Below are 20,664 nucleotides of genomic sequence, written 5' to 3' on the forward strand. Positions count from 1 at the left end.
GGACTAGCTTGCTAAACATGTAAAATAAAGTTAATAAAAAGAAGAAGTAAAAGCAATAACTTTTTTGAAAAATATATTTCAATGGTTGGTCATATTTTAATACTGCAGTCTAACACTTTGGCTTTCTGAGGAAAAGAAATCCAAATGTCACTAAACATGTTTGTTAGAGAAATGATTGCAAATAGGTTTTTGAAATTAAGAAACCACATTGAAGATCAAAACAAAGTTGGGAGTCAAACATTTCTGATACATAGGGATTCTTAACACCTAAAAATTAAGACACATTCTACCTATCTGAGTTTTAAAAATATCCACAACTTGTCATCTGTGGGGGAAATCTCTTCAAATGTCTAATTAGAATCTGCATTGCATACACATACAACTGAAATCTCTGAATAAAACATCAAGTTGCAGTTCAATAGAACTATGACTATATAATATGACTTTTTGATATTGATGAATTCATATTTCACATTGAAATTCTGACAGGTGAATCTGAGGTTTATATGAGGCATCAAATGCTGAAAAGTGCCCTAAGGTAGAAGTCAAGTCTGAATTGTAATCATGTCAGAGACTTTTAATTTGGGGCAAGTCATTTAATTAACATTGGATTTGATTTTATCATCTGTAAAATGAAAAGTTGCATCTCATGTTCTTGGCATTCTTACATCAGTTAAAAGTCTGAACTTATTTCATAAATTAAGAAACAGGACAACTATAACTTCTGTAAAATGCCTATTTTGTGGCAAGTAATAAACTTGTCTGTTTGCTTGCTAAGCTTAATCAAATCAGCAGAAATATCTGCATTTCAGAGATTTAGAAACAGAGGCTTAAGAGAAGGTAACATGCCCAAAGTCCTGACAAATAAATATAGAAGTTGAGATCCTAGCTGAGTTGTCTATCTTCCTGCCTCCAGGCCAACTCAATTATACATTCTGATTTTTAGCCAATTGATGACCAAATATTCAGGCATGCAAACTTCATGACAAAACTTGAAATAATTGTTCAACTGTCACACAATTGCATTTTAAAATGTTTTCTAGTTGAACCATAACCACCAGTGATTCAATTAGAACGTTTCTATTACTTACAGCTGTTCCAAGGATATGAGTCCTTTAAATGTTTGCTTATCTAGTTCATGGATTTCATTCTTGTACAGGTACCTGAAAAATACAAATATAAAATCACTTTTATATTGTCTATGGATCTAAGGACCCTTGTGTGTGTGTGTGTGTGTTGGAAGAATGTTCATTGATTCCCTTAAAAAAATATGGAAAACAGTGATTTCATTTAAATATCTTAATTTGTCTGGTAAGAAATTTCAAAGGCTTTCATTGAATTCTCAAAGGTGTCATTGGCCCAAAATATTAAGAAACTTAGAATGACTATGAAGAAGTTCTGACTAATGAGATCATATGTTACTGAGTAGCAACTTCTCCATGAAAAAGAAGTTTGACTATAAACAATTTTAACATCTACTCTGTGAAACTGAATATATTCACTTGAGAGCTACGTTTGCAAAGCTGGCAAATATCACCATATGAACCATCTTAATGGGATAAAAACATCTTAACAGATTCATAAGATATATTTTGTTCCTCCTGTGGCTGCCACCAAAAATCTACAGGAAAGCATGCTGTAAGTGGATTTACAAATATGATAATAGAACTAACCTTAGGAAGAGATATGACAGAAGTCATGTATGTGATATGTTGTTTTTATTCAACCACAGGGTCACAAAGTTATTTCATCTCTATGATTTTTGAGATTATCACAAAATGAAATTCTGGATCAACTCTACACCATGTGCCCAGCAGGTTTGAGGTAATTAAAATTCCTGAATCTTTCCTCCAACTGTTTTTAGAATATGCTTTTACATACTGTGAATGGCCTTTGCATGCCGTTTGACTAAAATGCCCTTTCCACATCCTACCCATAAATACACTCAATTGATTGCTCTTGGGTGGGTGATTCTACTGTAGTAAACTGCAGTCCTGATTGATATAGATGCCATAGAAATCTTCATTCTGACTGAAAGTGAAGGAACTGTATTTTAAAAACTGTTCAGTGAAGCTTTGGAAATTCCAAACTGATATCTCTTCCCACATGTTAGAATCTCAAGAAGTTTATCAGAGTAGTAGTGACTAATGTGGATTTATGTCTAACTGGAGATTTTTTCCCATGGTATTATTTGATACTGTGAAAGATCAGACAAAGATTCTTTGTTCTGCCAAACTTAATCAAGTTTCTTCTCCCCTGCCAATGTATACATTTCCTTATAAAATTCATTTTTAGAAAATACCTCTATAAAGGGAGTTTAGCAAGAATTTTCCATTGTCACTACCTGACCACCTCAATATCTGATCAAAATTCTTCACTGTCCATGACTGGTATCTGATCACTCTGGCCTGCCTTCAGTTGGAATCCTGTTAGGTTGGTTCAGCCAGACAAAAATTCTTCCAAAATTCTAAGTCTCCTCTCAGCAGTTTTCTACCCACTGATCTCCTCCTTGGCTTATAAACCTCCTGGTGTATACAGAATGCAGCCCATTTCTACCCTTGGGTCTCTCTTTCCCTATGGCAATAGTCCCAAATAAAATATGCCTTCACAACTTTAACTTCTCTCCAGCTCTGATTTTCTTTGACAAATCTTGCTGAGACCCAAAGTCACAAAAATGATAAGAAATGGAATTTTCTAGAACAATGTTACTTCAAGCAGATTGTAAGTTGTATTGAAATGCAAACCAAAATCACAGTGAGACATCACTTCACACACTAGAATGATTACTCTTTTTAAGGAAAGCAAAACAAGAGAGGAAGGCTACATTCCATGTTGCTCCATAGCTTGGGTCCAAGCAGCAGGAGTACTGCTTCTCAGCGAGGTAGGCAAAAGAGGGGTTTCACTAAAATTTAATGTTGGACAATCAGAGTGTCTTACAGAGTCAGAAATTTGGGTACATTGAACAAAGAAGAAAGAGAATATTGAAGCTAAGCTGGTGATAGCAGCAATAGCAGTAGCAGCCCTGGTTCACCACAAGGGGAGGGAATAACACAGAGAGAAGCACAATGGACAGATTTGGTACAGAAAAATCTGCAATCAGGGAAAATGCCTGAATTTAGTTGATCCAGATGTTCACTATGAACTGGTGTTTGAAAAGGGCTCTGTATTTCTCAACCGGCAGTGAAGAACTGAGGTGGGAACCATCGTGGGGAGGCCTTGCTGCAGCTGCAGCTGTGGGAACCAGGAAATTATAGAAACACTGCCTTACAGTCTCAGCAAGTGCCTACCATGCAGCCTTGTAAAATGTGACACAGGCACAGAGAAGATTTTACTCAGGGAGATTCAAGTCAGAAAAAATGAAGGGGAATCCAACTTGTTTTGCTTTTGAATCTGAAGTCTTACATGACTAGTTGAGGAGGGTCAGGAATCTGAAGAGGAAGCTGTGAATACAGTCAGGTACTAAACCTAGGAAGGCTGTATTCACGGGCAGTGAAGTGTGTGAAAGATTGACTCTACCTCCCCTTCCCCTGTGAGTAGGGAGGCTCTCCTGACAGATATCAGCAACTGCCAGGCCCAAGGGGTACCCGAAGATGCACTGATCTAATTTCTCCAGAGCAGACACCATCCAACAAAGCCACTGAGCCCTGATTAGACCTAAGTCCCACCCACCAGAACTCCCCTCATAGAACTAATAGTACTTCCCATCCTACCTCACACTGGTGAGTAGGGAAGCTGAGAGTTATTCCAACCAGCTCAATCATAGGTCATTCTGACTGGTGAGCAACACAAAGAGAAAAAGGGATAATAACCCCCAACCCTGGTTCGCTCTCTCTCTCTCTCCCTTTCTCTCTCAGTACATAGCCTAATGTTTTATTAGTTATTTCACTGCTGTGACTAAAGGACCCAAACAGCACAATTGTATGAGGAGGAAAAGTTTATTTAAGGGCTCATAGTTTCAGAGTTCTTAGTCCATAGAAGGCTGGTTTCATTCCTCGGGGCTCCAGATGAGGCAGGACATCAAGGCAGAAGAGTGTCAGGGAGGCAAGCAGCTCACATGATGATCAAAAAGCAGAGAGAAAAAAGAAAGAGATTTCACTTGCCAGATGCAAATAGGTACCCCAGAGTCACATCCCCAATGTGCCACTTCCTTCAGCCACACCTCATCTGCCTCCAGTTATCACTCAGTTAATCCCATCAGGGATTAATTCATTGATTAGGTTAAGGCTATGATCCAACCATTTCTCCTCTGAATGTTCTCGCATTGTCTCACATGTGAGCTTTTGGGGAACACCTCACATCCAAATCATAATACACAAGAAGGAAGAGAAAGGACAGTAGGACATAAACTGAAATCCATTCTTGTCTACTATTTTGATCACCTCAGTGGAGATGATTTCTTCAGTTTGCACTAAGAATATCTTTCTCCTTTTCTCCCTCCTCCTCCTCCTCCTCCTCCTCCTCCTCCTCCTCCTCCTCCTCCTCCTCTTCTTCTTCTTCTTCTTCTTCTTCTTCTTCTTTTTTCTTCTTCTTCTCTTGCTGTGCTGATTGGTGCATTGACATATATAAATATACATATTGGAATCTTTTTCCTCAATTTTAGAATTTTTAATGTTACTTTTCCTTGCTTTGTCTTTTGGGGGTTGGGTTTTTGGTTTATTTCAGTTTTGTTGCTTTGTTTTCCTTTGTTTCTCTTATTTCTCTTTCTGTCTTTTCTTCTCACACTAACAGCCAAATTCTCTTATGCTTTCTTTCTCTCTCCCTTTCCCGTTTTTCCTATTTTTCTCCTTTTTTACAACTTTCACCCGCTACTTCTCTTCTGCATTCTCTCTCATCGCTTTTTGAAATGGTGAACTCTCTTCTACCATCCTATTATATTTTCTTTTCCCTTAATTAACTATGTTTTCACCATCTTTTAGAACTAATTCATTTATCTAACTTCTGCCCTCACCATTAATGCTGTTGTGATGGTTACTGCTATGGCTAATATAGTTGACAAATAGACTATTTCATCAAACAAGAGTTGAATACATTTTCTTCTCAGTGACTTATGAAACCTTCTCCAAGATTGACCATAGAAACACTTAGCAAATACTATATATATATATATATATATCTCACATATATATATATATATATGATTCCTTGCATTTTTTCAGATCATAATAGAATGAAATTAGAATTTAACACCAAAAAAATTCCTTCAGAAACTACATTGTATTTACATGGAGATTGAACAGTATACTTTTGAATGATGAATGGGTAATAAAAGGAATTGGGATAAATTTAAAAGTTCTTAGACCAAATGAGAATAGTATCACTATAAAGACAGTTCGAAGAAGAAAGTTTATAGATATGTGTGCCTACATAAGCAAATCAGGAAATTCTCAAATAAACAACTTAATGATGCATCTCAAGTCCCTTGAAAAGAGCAAACCATTTCTTAAACCAGTAAAAGGAAGGAAATTAGTTAAGATCAGAGCTGAAATCAATGAAATTAAGAATATAAAGCATACAAAGAATCAATGAAACAAAGAATTGGTTCTTTGAAAAGATAAACAATATTGATAAGCCCTTAGTCAAACTAATCAAAAGAAAAAGAGAAAAACAAAATTAATAAAATGATAAATGAAAAAGGATAAATCACCATAGACATCACTGAAATCCAGTGAATCATTAGGAACTATTTTGAAAATTGATATTCCAATAAATTGGAAAACTTAGAATAAATTGATACAATCTGCCAAAATTGAATTAAGAAGACATAGAAAATCTAAACAGACTAATGAATAAAAAATAAGATGGAAGCAGTAATAAAAAAATCTTTCAATAAAGAAAAGTCCAAGAACAAATAGTTTCTCAGCTGAATTCGGCCAGACCTTTAATGAAGAACTAATGCCAATACACCTCAAATTATTACATGAACTAGAAAGGCATGGAACACTTCCAAATTCATTCTATGAAGCCAGAATAACACTTATACCAAAACCAGACAAGGGCACACCAAGGAAAGAAAATTCCAGACCAATATCCTTAATGAACCTAAGTGCAAAATTCCTTAATAAAATATTAACAAATTATGTTCCAAAAAACATATTAAGAAAATTATACATCAAGACAAAGTTTTTTATCCCACATGCAGGGATGATTTAACATACACAAATTAAAGAATTAATTATCACATAAATAGAATTAAGGACATAAATCACTTAGACATCTGAATAGAAGCAGAGAAGGCCTTTGAGGAAATTCAGCACCCATTTATGCTAAAAAAACACTGAAGAAACTATGGATAGAAGGAGCCTACCTCAACATAATAAAGGCCATATCTGAAAAATGCAAAGCTAATCTCATAGCAAACAGGGAAAAACTTGAAAGCATTTCTTTTAAAATCTAGAATAGGACAAGAAGGTCTACTCTCACAACTTTTATTTAATATAGTGCTAGAAATTCTAAAGCAATGAGGCAAGAGAAGGAATAAAAGGAATAAAAATGGGAAAGGAAGAAATCAAATTATCACTATCTTCAGATGGTATTATGTTATACTTAGAAGAAAAAAATTCCACCAAAAGTCTTCAACAGCAAATAAATTCAACAAAGTAGCAGGTTTCAAAATCAACATAACAAAAAATTATGAGATTTCCCATATACCAACAGTGAAACTGCTGAGAAAGAACTCAGGAAAACTATCCTATTCACAATAGCCTTAAAAACAATGCCTACTAGTAAATTTAACCATGGAGGTGAAAGATCTCTACAATGAAAACTGCAGAACATTGAAGAAAGAAATTGAAGAAGACCTCAGAAGATTGCAAAACCTCCCATGTGCATGGATAGGAAGAACTAATATTGTTAAAATGACCATGCTACCAAAAGCAATATACAAATTTGATGCACTCCTCCATCAAAATGTCAATAATATTCTTCATGGATCTAGTAAAACAGTCTTACAATTCATTTGGAAGAATAAAAGACCCATTTTGGTCTTTGTCTATTTTAGACAGAACAATTCTAAGCCAAAAAAGCAATGCTGAAGGCATCACATTACCTGACTTGGAATTATACTACAGGGCTATAGAAACAAAAACTGTATATTACTGGCATAAAAACAGACACATAGACCAATGGTATGGAATAGAAGACACAGAGGCACATTTACAGTGGTCTGATCCTTCACAAAGGTGCCAAAAACATCTCTGTAGAAGAGAGAGCCTTTTAAGCAAAAAAGGGTGAGAAAACTGAGAAATAAGAATCCTTTAGGTTAGGAATATAAAATAGTGAGGCCATTATGGAATGCAGTCTGGACGTTTCTTAAAAATATAAAAATAGAATTCAAATCATACAATTATTGCATTTCTGATTATACATCCAAAAAAACCCAAAGCAGGATCCCAAAAGGATATTTGCACACCCCTGTTCACACCAACAAAAATCACATAGCTAAGAAATAGAAGCAACCCAAGTATCCATTGGTGGATAGATGCACACACACAAAAAAAAAATATGAAATATACATGCAACAGAAAATTATCCAGTCATAAAAAAGGAAGAAAACGCTGACACATGTGATAATATGGATAAATCTCAAAGACATTATAGGTAGTGAAATAAGCCAGTCAGAAGAAAACAAATACTGTATAATGTGACTTATTTGAAGTGTCTAGAGTAGTTAAAACTCATGGTGACAGAAAGTAGAATGGTGGTTTCCAGGGAATAAGGGAAAAGGGAACTGGAGAGTTATTCTTCAATGAGTAAATTTTCAGTTTTGCAAGATAAAAAAGTTCTGAAGAGTGTACCACAAGGTAAACATACTAAATACAACTGAACTATTCATTTAGAAATGGTTAGGATAATATATTTATGCTTGTGGTTTGCATCACAACTGTAATTTTTAAATGAATTTAAAGGATACAGAACATAATCATAATTATATAAAACACATGAGTTTAAAAAAAGAAAAAACAAGAGATAACGAGTACAGAGTTTAGCGTAATTTCATTCTTTTTATGCTTTTCTATATTTTCAAAATTTTTGAAATAATTAGGTATTAATCTTTTGCCTATATATTTTCACAATGAGTACAAATTTATTTATAAAATATATGAACTTGAAAAATAAATTCATCTATATTCTCTTTATCTTGGATAATAACATTACATTTTAAAATTTTTGTTTTATATTTTGAGTTATCTTTTTCATTAAATTGATATATATTTTTTGAAATATTTTGTCTTTTGATTTTGATTATAATAACTGGAATATGTTAACCAATTTATTTTTTAATTCCATGCATGATTCTTTCCCTAAACCCAGGCAATTAAACAAGTAATATTTTGGCCCAAAAAATAATTAGACACAGAAAATAGCCACAGAAAATAAATATCAAATTTTGGAGTATTTAGTGTCAAAAGCAATAATCTTGGTTAGATATTGAAAATTTTAGGAAATCCTTGGTAAATCAATGCATTAACTTTTTCACTCCATTCTTCCAATGTAGATAAAAAAATTATTGGGCTATCAGCCTGTTGTGATTTGAATATGAAGTGTTGCCCGAACACTTCCGTGTTGATACAAGAGTATTATGGGTGAAATGATTAGATTATGTGGGTTGTTACCTAATCAATTCATCCTAGTTTAAGTGAACTGCTTGGTTCTGATATGTAGACTGGTGGTGTATGGCTGAAGGTTTGCCACTGGAGACATGTCCTGGAAGGGTTTATCTTCCCTCCAGCCCCTCCTCCTTCTGCTTTCTGACCCCTCATGAGCTGAGCAGCATTCCTCCACTGGACCCTTCCTTCATGATAAACTGCCTCTACTTGGACCCAGAGCAATGAAGTCAGCTATCTATGAACTGAGACCTCTGAAACCATGAGCTCCAAATAAACTTTCCCTTCTCTAAGTTGTATTTTGACCACAGTGATGCAAAAGCTAGCTAATACATGGACCAAGGACTGTTCTAGAAAAGAGCAATGAAAAGAAAAACCTAAACCCTTCCTATCAACCACAGAATTAGTCCCAAGGAAAGAGAGACAGAAACTCAGAATAGAGGATGGATCTGAGAATAGAAGATATCTGTGCCCCTGTCTCTTGAAGATTGTTGCTCTAGGAGAAGTTAGATGCTACAGATTGGTTCCCAATCTACCATGGGAAAATAGAGGTGCCTGTATAGCTATAAGGAGCACCAAGGCATAAAATTGCCCTAATATGTTCCTAAGTTCTTCAATGGAATAGGAAAGAGACAAATGTTTTTCCAGTGTCTAGTAGTAGATGCATATGACACCAAGAGTCATGGGACCTGGAAGTGAACTGAAGTTGTAATAAAGAAATATCACAGTAGAGGGTTATTTGGCACTTATAGCCCTGTGACCAGAAAGAAACTTCTCTGGTCTCATAGTATGCCAACACCTTGACAAGAACATGTTCAAGGACTATGTAGAATTTATGTTCCACCTCACAGAATGAGAAAATCTAATATCTCCATTGCAGCAACTGAGATGTCTCATGAAGTATCGTGGAACCTGGGCAGTCATCTTAATCAGCTCAGACTGCTATAATAAAATACTCTAACTGTATGGCTAAAACAATAAATTTATTTTCTCATACTTCTAGAGGCTGGAAAGTCATGATCAATTGTGTCATGGTTCAGTCTCTGGTAACGTCTCTCTTCCTGCCTTGCAGACAGACACCTTCTCACTGTGTCCTCACATGGCCAAGAGAAAGCAAGCTCTGGGCTCAGTTTTTCTTTTACGTGAGCACTACCTGCAGCATGGAGCTCACTCTCATGAACCTATCTAGACCTAATCACTTCTCAAAGATCCCATTTCTAAATACCATCACATTGGGGTAAGGCATCAACATATTAACTTTTTGGTGATGGAGTGGGGTACATCAACATTCAGTCCATAACAGCAGCCTAGATTGAACAGAGGAAAACAAGATTCTGTACTGAGTATCCCAGATGATAACTTTACCCAAACTGACTTGCAACAATATTTTTTATCATCATGTGGAATGAAGTTCAAAATAGAAAATGGATTATAAGAAAATAAAATTATATTTCTATAAGCATAGACTGATATGCTTACACCTATCACACATCCCATTTTGTATTCTTTTGTTTATTGTGATTTCATGTTTCCATGTGAAAATATGCACAGTTAAGCAGCAGAAAGTTGTACACCTTACTCAGTCTTAGTGTGATATCATGTTCAGCTTTATACATTTTAAAATGCATTAAAGAACAACTTTACTTTATACTCCAAAAGCCCATGCAGAACATAAAATAATAACAAAATGTGAAAATGAATTGTATATAATATATATATAATATATGTGAAAATGAAAACACAAAAGAACTTGAAACTTTGAAATATATATAATTATTAATTTCAGAATAGGAAAATCATGAAAAACTGATGTCTGTGTACATAAAATAAAGTCTCATGACTATACCGTAGAAGATCTTATAGTTAGTAACTTTCCAGTGTAATAAGAACTTCACTACTCAGATATTATTTTCAAACTAATATTTTTCATTGGAAGAAATGAAGATCTTTGAAGAAATGTCTAAATCTGGAGTAGCAAAAATCTACTGTATTGTTTGACAAAATGCACTTGAAGTCTAATGAGATCATGTGAAAGGGGCAAAGACATGACCTTGAAGGGTCTTCCACTGGTTAAATTGGGGCTACTGATGATCAGAATGAATGATGAGGTATCTAATTATAATGCATGAAATATTTTATATTCTCTGAGTCCATAGAGATAAGAGAGAAAGAGAAACATATGGCAGGGAATCAAAAGGGATTTCTTTTTGGAAGACTGACAGATAATAAATGTAGAAAGTGATAAACTTAGAAAATCATAATTTTGCAACATAATATAAAGCAATATTCTAAATGTATGCTAAAACCATTGTATATATGGGAGCAATTAACTTTAGTGTACTTATAATATCTACTAATATGTGATATATACTAATACACAATTAACTTTAATGTATTAACTTTGGATCTTACAGAACTTGCTGTAATTATTTATTAATTCCAGTAGTTTTTTGCAATCATTCTCTAGATAACTGATATTGTCATCTACGCAGATAGTTTTATTTCATCTATTGTTCCCTTATTTCATTAGCTAGGGCTTCCAGCATGATAGTGAATATTGATGGAGAGAGAGGGCTTCCTTGAGTTATTCCTCACCCTAGTGAAAAAGCAACCAATTTTCCACCATGAAATATAATGGTAATCCTAGAGGTTTGTTGCTAGATTTTTTTAAATCAAATTAAGAATGTTCTCTCTTCTTAGTTTGCTCAGAGTTTTCTTTCATAAACAGATGTCAGAGTTTTGTCAAGTGCTTTATATGCACCTCCTGAAATAATCCTAAGACTTTTCTACTCTTGGGTCTTGATGTTATGGGCTACATTGATTAATTTTTTGTTTGGTTGGTTCATTGGTTTTTTTTTTTTTTTTTTTTTTTTTTTTTTTGCAGTAATGAAGATTGAAGTCAAGGGCATTCTATCACTGAGACATACCTCCAGACCTTTATATTTTTTTCTTTTGACACAGGGTCTTGCTAAATATCCCAGGTTGGCCTTGAACTTGCAATATTCCTGCCTCAACTACTGGCAGGGACCGTTTCCGCCATGCTGCTTGACAAGGTCCGAGCATGAGGAAGGACTTGGCATGGCCACCATTCCAGGAAATGGCTGCTGTCATCTCTCCTAGGAATTGGGTGTTTTCTTGTAATTATCATACTTATAACTACAAATCATATTCCCTGGATTGTTTTGATAAGAATTTAACCTCAATGAGTCTGCAGATCTTGGAGGAGGATGAGGAATGCTTTTAAAAATGTACCAATATCACACATAATAAGTCAGAAAGTACAGAGTTGAGGAGTTCTTCAGAAAACTACAGTTACAGGAATTGCTTGCTCCTGTGCTGACCACACCTGCCCCAGTTAATGCTTTACCAATAAAATTGCCTGACAAACAGGAGACTTCTTGTCCCCACAGTACAAGGACCACCCTACTTAGCTTACAGGATTGGGGGACATTTGTGGTATACACCAAAAGGAAACAAGAAAATAAGTATAAGGACCCACCTCCCACAAATCCACCTCTTCCCTATACAGGAGTGTACAATGAAAATGGTGAATGAATAATTAATATTAATGGTAAATGGACAAATGTCCAATATTTGTCCTTCCTTCAAAGGCTGGACATCAAGGGCCACCCTGGAAATATAGGGCTAAAGAACAAAGAAACAGCATACACAAACAACTATAAAAATATCTTAAGATCAAATGTCCTCATTTCATGTTAACTGGTTATGAGTAGTTTATGCTGGCTTAGGTCTCACATTTTTTGTATTACAATAGGTAGAAGATAAATCAATAACATAAAGAATATTAGGATAAAAATTAAGAACTCACACTGATTGTTTGGCAGTGAATAACCTAACTTAGTTTTAACTGAACTTGTTTAGGTAATAGAGTAGACCTTTAAGGTTAAATCAAAACATAATAATATGAACTAAAGATTAAGTGCATGTTTTGCTTAACAGTTTGGTAAAATTAGTTTAAAACAAATAGAGTTATTATGCTGACAATAGGTCTGACACCAAAGATAAACAAAGGCCAGTAGGATGAGAAGAGGAAAATATCTTTCACTGCAATATGACTATGTGAGTAGCTTCAAGTAAATATAGAAAGTTGACCTTAATGTACCCACTCTGTGTTAGACACCTGCTGGAAAGTGTGGTTAATGACAAATCTGTGGTAATTTCTCTATAACTTGTATCTTATTTAATCCTGCTTTGCTTAATAATCTAAAAGAAGAGCTAAAATAAATCTGAGCAGCACTTGCTTCAGGGTACTCCAGGGGTTCCTGTCCTTCCTCTGTGCGGACTCCATCCATCCTTCAGGGACCCTGCAAGTTGCTGGGGCTGGCTCCTGTCAGGCTCCCAAGTAGCTGGCACCACTGCACCTGGCTACATTGATTTTCAAATGTTGACCCACCCTGATATACCTGGAAAAAATTTCACTTGGTAGAAGTTTATAATTGTTTTTGTATGTTGTTGGGTTGGATTAGCTAACATTTTCTTGAGTATTCTTGCACTTCTGTTCATAAGAAGTGTCGTTCTCTGTTATTGTTTCTTGTAATATCTTTGGTCTTAGTATTAGGGTGATGCTGGCCTCAGAGAATTAGTTGGAAAATATTTTCCTGCTTCTATTTTTCTGGAATAAATTATAGAGAATTAATAGCATTTTTATTTAAGTATCCAGTGGAATTTGCCAGTGAAATCATCTGGGTCTGGTTTCAGAAGATTATTATTGATTGATTCCATTTGTTTAATAGACATGGTCCTAATCAAACTGTCTCTTCTTATGCAACTTTGACAGATTTGGCTTTCAAGAAATTAGTCCATCTTGTGTAGGTTATCAAATTTATGGGCAGAGTTGTTAATAATATTGTTTTATTATCTTTTTAATGACTGTAGTTGGATAGGGATGACCCCATTTCATTTGTGATATTAGTAATTTGTATGCTCTCTTTTTTTCTTCATTACACTGGCTGGAATTTTATCAACTTTATTCATCTTTTCTAAGAATCACTTTTTGGTTTTGTAAAATTCCCTACTATTTCCTGTTCTCACTTTCATTTCTTTTTTTTTCTTTTCTTCTTTTTAATTATTCCCTTCTTCTCCTTGCTTTAGTTATGCACTTCCTTCTCTTCTTTCCCAAGGTGGAAGCCTAGATCATTGATTTTTATGTCTTTCTTCCTTTCTAATATATGCATTCAACACTGGATATTTCTAAGCACTACTTTTACTGCATCCTGAAATTTTTGAAAAGTTTTGTATTTACTTTCACTCAGATCAAAATATTTTTCTAATTTCTCTTGAGGCTGTTTCTCTGATCTCTGTGTTACTTATAAATATGTTGCTTAATCTACAAACATTTTAGATTCTCCTATCTATCTTTCAGTTATTATTTCTGTTTTAATTCCACTATAGTTTGAGAACCTACTCTGTGTCTTCTATTCTTTTACACTTGTTGAGGAAAGGGATTTATCACCCCTGGCTTTCAAGACTTTGTCATTGTTTTGGGCTTTTTGCAATTTGACTGTGATATACCTGGATGTAATTTTTTGCAATTAATCTTGCTTAGTGCTCTCTGAGATTTTAGGGTCTCTACTTCCCGTTTATATTATTTTTGAAAAACAAATTTAGCTACTATAGCTTCAAATGTTTATTCTACTCCTTTCTCATTTTCTTCTCCTTCTGGTTTCTCCATTGCCTGTATGTTACATCATTTTTATTATTATACATTTCTTGAATTTTCTCTTTCACTTTTTCTAGCTCCTTTTCTCTTCAGTTCAGAAGGTTTCCATTGCCATATCATCAAGATCATTCACTCTTTCCTTAGCATTTCTAGTCACTGGTGAGTCCGTTGAAGACATTCTTCATTTCTGTTACAGTGGTTTTTCGTTTTGTGTTTGTTCGTTTGTTTTATTTCTAGCATTTCCTTTTTTTTTTTTTTTTTTCTTTTCAATACTAGGGATCAAATGCGGTTCCTCACACATCCTAAGCAAGAACATTGCTCCCAGTCCCAAGTATTTACTTTTGTTTTTTTCTTACAATTCCAATTTTTTGTTACATTATCCACCTGTTCTTGCATGTTGTCCACTTTTTTGATTAAATCCCTTTAGTCTATTTATCATAGTTATGTTTAAAAAAATCTCTGAGCACTAATTCCAAAATTTCTGCCAAATCTGGGTCTGGTTATAATGCCAGGCTTACCTCTCTGAATTGTTTTTGGTTTTGTTTTGTTTTCTTTGCTTCTTAACTGCCTTATAATTTTTCATTGAAAAACAGACTAATATATCATATAACAGAATTGGGGGTAAATACATTTTTCACTACTAATGGATCACTTGTCCATCAGTCATCTGCAATGTTTTTCACAGGTTCAGTAAAATGTGTTATGCATAAAATAAACAAAGCAAATATGGACATTTCCAATTAATTATGATTCTTAGAGTTTTACTTTAGATGGTAGTTATGCCAATGTTTACTTTTTTCTGTATGTTTAATTTTTTTATTAAAATTTGTGGAAAAATATGAACAGATTAGAATTATAATAACTAAAATAATACACTTATTTTTCTTTTTTCAAAGATTTTATAATGTATGTACAGGGATATGTACAAACATGGTTTTCAGTAAACATGACAATTGTATGTGTCTTTATAAAGACAATCTATAAAGACAAACTTTTTCTTTACTTAAAAGCAATATAATTTAGTATTAATTTTATTATCCCTTCAGAAAATATTAAGAGTCTCTTCCAAGATGTGCAAATATTATCTAAAGCTAACATTTACTTTAAACATTTGGGGCTACTGAATTATATTATGAGATTGATTTTATTATTATATTTATTAATCACAATCTTTTCAAGTCAGTAAATATTTTAAACATTTTAAGCAGAAGACAATCTTATTTATTTTTTGCATTTCACTATTTAGATGTTTAAGCTATCACATTACATTTTTACAAGCTAGTGAACACTGACAAATTATTTCTCTACACATTCCTGATAGATAAACACATGGTTGAACTTACATTAATACACATCACCATTTTATCAATTACATCATAAAACAAAATTATCAAGTATCCCAATAGAAAGTTACACAGCTAAAGGCATATAAAATGTTTGATGTCTGCTCAATTCATTAGTAGAAACTCGCTTTTTTTGTTTTTTGCAAGAGATTTGAAAGAGAAGGGAAAAAAATCGCACTTCAAACAAAGATGAGTTGGTAAAAAAACTTCTGATAATTATGGGAAACATTACAAGAATTTCAGACATTTTATGATTAAGAATTGTTTTAGTTACAATAACAAAGTATCTTTACCTTTTAAAAAATATTTGCTAAATTCAGAGACATATTCTACATGTTCAGCATGAGACAAAGGCAACACTTTACTAAAAATGTTTAAAACCCCCTCCCATTCTGTTTTTAGGCCCTCCCTGTTAAGTTACACCTCAAAGTGCAAACATTAAATATATGTGCTTCTGTGACAACTTAGATTTTCAAATTGGAGATTTCCCATATTGGCATAAAATAAGATTTATAGAAAGACATTCTGTAATCACCATAAAACTTCATAAATTTTTTTAAAAATGGTTAAAAGCAAACTCAATGCATACTAGTATGAATGTGGGAAATGTAAACATAGAGTGAGTAGACAAATAACTACATAGTCCCTAGAGTGTTTGAAATGAGTGAAAGAATAAAGATCTAAAGTGTTCTTAGTTCTTAGAATTTTGGTTTTTTTATGACACTAAAAATACACAAGTAGTGTGATGGGTATTTTGGTACCTAAGATTTCTAAATTTTTTATATATTAATTATATTCTGGTATGGAAATAGATTTAAATATATTGACTCAGTATCACATTATTTCAGGAAAGATCAATTGGTACAAATAATAAGTACATTTTAAATGTAAAAAGCAATAATATTTTGCTAAATGACCAAACAGTTTGATCATAACCCAAACATAGAGGTTGAAATTCTGTCAAGCTTGTGACCTGGCAAACTGCTTTCCAGTATTCTATGGAAGCTTCATCAACTTATTCACCACTCTGACATGTTGGCTAATATGTATGACAAATTAGGTCCTGTCTCAAGTTTCACTTTCAAGGCAATAATACCAGGTGCCCTAGTTTAATGCAGCAGTTCTTAATATGATCATTAGAGTCTTTGAAGCACAGCAGCATTTTAGGGCAACATGTTTTCAAATCTGGATGAGTAGTGGTGCACCATCATCGAAAGGCCAATCGAGAACATAGATGCCTTCATTCTCCACAACATTAGCATCATAAATTACATCACATACTCTATTGCGGTAATGCCATACTTCTTATGTTTCCTTATGAATGTGTCTAGGAGTACATTGGTTGTATTGTGTGTAGTAAGAAATTTCACTTTCTTGTATGTGATTTCCACAGAAGCAGGGCAGTTCATTCAAGTCATGCTAATTTAGTTAAAAAACACCCAATAGGTTATGAGAGAATTTTAAAAATTGAATACAGAAATGATACAAAATACATTTCTACTTCAATACATTCCACATGATATTCTCAGTGCTTTGAGTATGAAGTTAGGAGTAACAGGAGATGAAATGAACCTACTAACAAGAAGCAGCAATTCTTTAATACAGGAATACTGAAAAAAAACAAAAAAGAAGTACACTGAGGTTAACCCCATCCAGGTGAGAATGCTTGTAAAATGCTCTGTGGATTTCAATCCAACACTTCGGTGTCCAGGCTAATCATTCCTATGAGAACTTCTTGATGGAATAATAATGACCTGTCTGCATAGAGGTCGTGCAGTGGCTGGCAGTAGACTTCACTGCCCTTCAAAACTTCACAAATGTGTGACCATGAACACCACAGAACTGAGGAATATGTTTTCTCATTTGAAGATTGTGGCCTAATCATACAGCTGGTCTACCAAGGTGGCAGCCATGCAGGCCCAGTGGGAGCACAAGATTACCATGCAGTAAGAGGCTCAGAGTGCATTGCTGAGCCAGCCAGCAGCTGCACATGCCAAGGTCAAAGATCTTATTTCCTGAAAAAGTATTAGTCTAAAATCTAATTAATATTCCAGAAAAGCTCATAGCTAATTTAATTCTGTAAAGTCATGTTTCTTTTCAATAAAAAGTCATATTGCCACAAAATCCCTCCAAAGTGCCTGACTTGAAACAATTTCACATTCACACACACACACACACACACACACACACACACACACAAAAGCTAAAATGTTAGTCCAAAAAGTCATCCATCATGTTTTACAGAAAAGCAGCATGGCTTTGTTTGTCTTTGCGTTTTCTTTTGCTGGCCAGCACCAGCTACCACCTTCTAACCACTTCGCTGCAAAACCTCAGGGCAGTCTTGGTGGTGTGGCCTACCATTTCTTGATTACATTGTTTACAGCCAACCTCAAGGTAGCCCTGAGGTTTCAGTCTTCTTCTCACAGTGACTGACTCTGCGAAGGATGTGACTTGTATGTGACACAGTGAAACACAGGGGACATTTGTTTGATTTCTCATATATTAAAAATGTTTCATTTGTCTTCTTCATGAGCTCTCAGAAGAAATCCATCCATTTCCATACATGGGCAGTATGAAGAATCTGACAGAGAAGTTTTGCTAGCTTGAGGAAGAGACAGGAAGCCACCAGAGTTCACCAGTATATCAAGTGAACCTACCAAAAGGCCAGAATGAGGGAAGCAGATGAATGGAGCTCTTTCTTAAATTCTTTGAGTCGTTGAATCAATCTTGATCAGAGACCAGCCATTCTATGATACCTATGCCTACCCCAGTACTTTGTTTTGATTGGCTGTAACAATGGGAATCTGAACTAACGTTGTGTTTTGTAAAATGAAAAGAAAGCAAACAAAAGAAAAACAGAAAAATCTTCAATTTTTATTCAGTTGTTGACTCTTCATCCTCATCTCTGAATTCTTCCCAATAAAGGTTTCAGCAATCTAAAATCTCACTAAATCTGCATCTTTTTTATGTTTAAAAATTGCCCCCCTGAGAAACTATTTCCCATTCCTTCCCTGACTATTAATATATATTTATACAATAATGTTATATTTTACTCATTCAGTAATTCTGATATGCAAGCTAGAATTCATGAGGGTCAAAGAGTAAATATAAAAAGCAAAAAAATGCAAATGAGCAATATGAAGTTTTTACTGGAAATTCAAGAAATTCAAAATCATTATGACAATTATAACTAAAACAAAGTACACAAATGCAATACTCTCTAAATGGGAAAAGTTTATACTCATGTCATTTCTATTCTCATATTTTGAGGGCAAACTAAAGTTTCTCTTATGGCCTAAACCTGTGTCCTACTTTATTTCAGGGCATAATAATTCATTACTTTTCAAAGTCCAAACAATAATGGATTAAGAATGATTAAAAATTATATCATTTTTCATCTTATTTTTTCTGAAAAAAGCAAAAGCCCAGATAACTTAATCCAATTAAAGTAAAATTCTATTTATTAAAATATATTAAATATTCTAGAAATGGTTTCTCTTGAGATTAGAATGTGGTCTCCCAATTACAAATTTATTTCTGTTTTACAACAATCAGTGCCAAAAACTTATATCATCACTTTTGATCCAACATTTATTCATTTTGGAACTGAGATTTTAGATTACTGCCAGAAAGAAACTCCAAGAAGACAGTCATCAGCTAAGAAACATACTCACAGAATCCAAAAATTGTTTTTGGATAATAAATATGTATGGAAAAATCAACAAATTGATAAAATTTGTGTCAGGATGTTTCACTAAATATTTATACATTAAACTACATTCACCTCTGGCAATGTCATTTCCAGAGGTATTGTCTTCAACTGTAAAGTTTCAGATTTAATAAAACCTTAGGAGATGGTTTATACATAATCTACAAAATTCTTTCTTATGGAAAAGGTTCTAGGGTTATTTAGAACATTTCTTCACATGATAATTTAAAATTCAAATATTCCCAGGTTGTCACCTGAAAGAGTACTGGACTCAAAATTGTGTGATGGAAATATAACTCTGGACTTAGTTTTGGAACTCCAAGAAAATTAAGCTTATAAAAATACATTTCTTTATTGTGCAATTGGGATATTAATCATCAAATCATGAGATGATTGTGAAAAATCCATGAGTCACCTGTAGAAATGTTCTATAAAACACTATGCAAATAATATAGTAAGATATAGAACACTAATATCAGTGCAGTGTTTGGCAAATAAGTGATTACCAAGTAATGGGTTAAATAAGTGAATGAGTGCATAAATTAATTAATCAATGAATAAATGATTGCATAACAATACATTTTACAATTTTATTTCTTCTATATGCCCAAAAAACTTGAAAGCAGGGACTCAGAAACTTGCAAGCCAATATTCATGGTAGCATTTTCATAATAGCCTAAAAGTAGAAATAATCTAAGTGTCCACAGATGGATGAATGATTAAGTAAGTTGTGGTGTATCAAAATAATGGAATTTTATTCAACTATGAAAAGGAATAAAATTATCATACATGCTACAACTTTGATGAATCTTGAGAACATTACATGAATTGAAATAAGCCAAATAAATGGTGAATTATTCCAATTATTAACATACCTAAAATAGCAAATTCTAAGACAGAAAGTAGAGCAGAGATTATAATAAGAAGAGGGGAAATGTGGAGTTATTATTTAAAGGGTATGGTTTCTGTTTGGGATGATGAAAATGTTCTGGAAATAGATACTGGTGAGCATTACTTTGTTTGTCAATGTGCTATCACTCAATAGTCCACTTAAATATGGTTGAAATGGCACATTTCATGATACATATAATTTACCACTTTTTTTACAAAAAAAAACTTTCTCACACACTGGAGAGTTGTGATTATTAGTTATTTCTTTTGTCAAGAAATACATAATGAGAAAGACATTCAAAATTTATAAACTTTTTGTTTCAAGAATAACACAGGCAGAAGGAGTTGCACCTCTTTTAATTGTTTAAAGGAAATGAATCCAGAATTCTATAAAAATAAGCCAAAATATTCTGAAATGACGGATTTATCAGGACATTC

The 20,664-nt window shown here is 33.7% G+C and overlaps 1 protein-coding gene across 6 annotated transcripts in view; it reads right to left on the reverse strand.

Annotated features, from left to right (window-relative positions):
- The window catches only part of PXDNL (peroxidasin like), a 545,994-nt gene that overhangs the window by 230,394 nt on the left and 294,936 nt on the right, over positions 1–20,664 (reverse strand). For all 6 annotated transcript variants that reach the window (XR_013763204.1, XM_079136409.1, XM_079136408.1 and 3 more), the window contains exon 4: positions 1,092–1,163. Coding sequence is in view for 5 of the 6 variants with exons in the window: in XM_079136409.1 (XP_078992535.1) it covers positions 1,092–1,163 (72 nt within the window). In the remaining variant the exon portion in view is untranslated. The remainder of the gene's footprint in view (positions 1–1,091; positions 1,164–20,664) is intronic.

Source organism: Sciurus vulgaris (genome assembly GCF_902686455.1).
Source record: "Sciurus vulgaris genome assembly, chromosome: 1".
Lineage (NCBI taxonomy): Eukaryota > Metazoa > Chordata > Mammalia > Rodentia > Sciuridae > Sciurus > Sciurus vulgaris.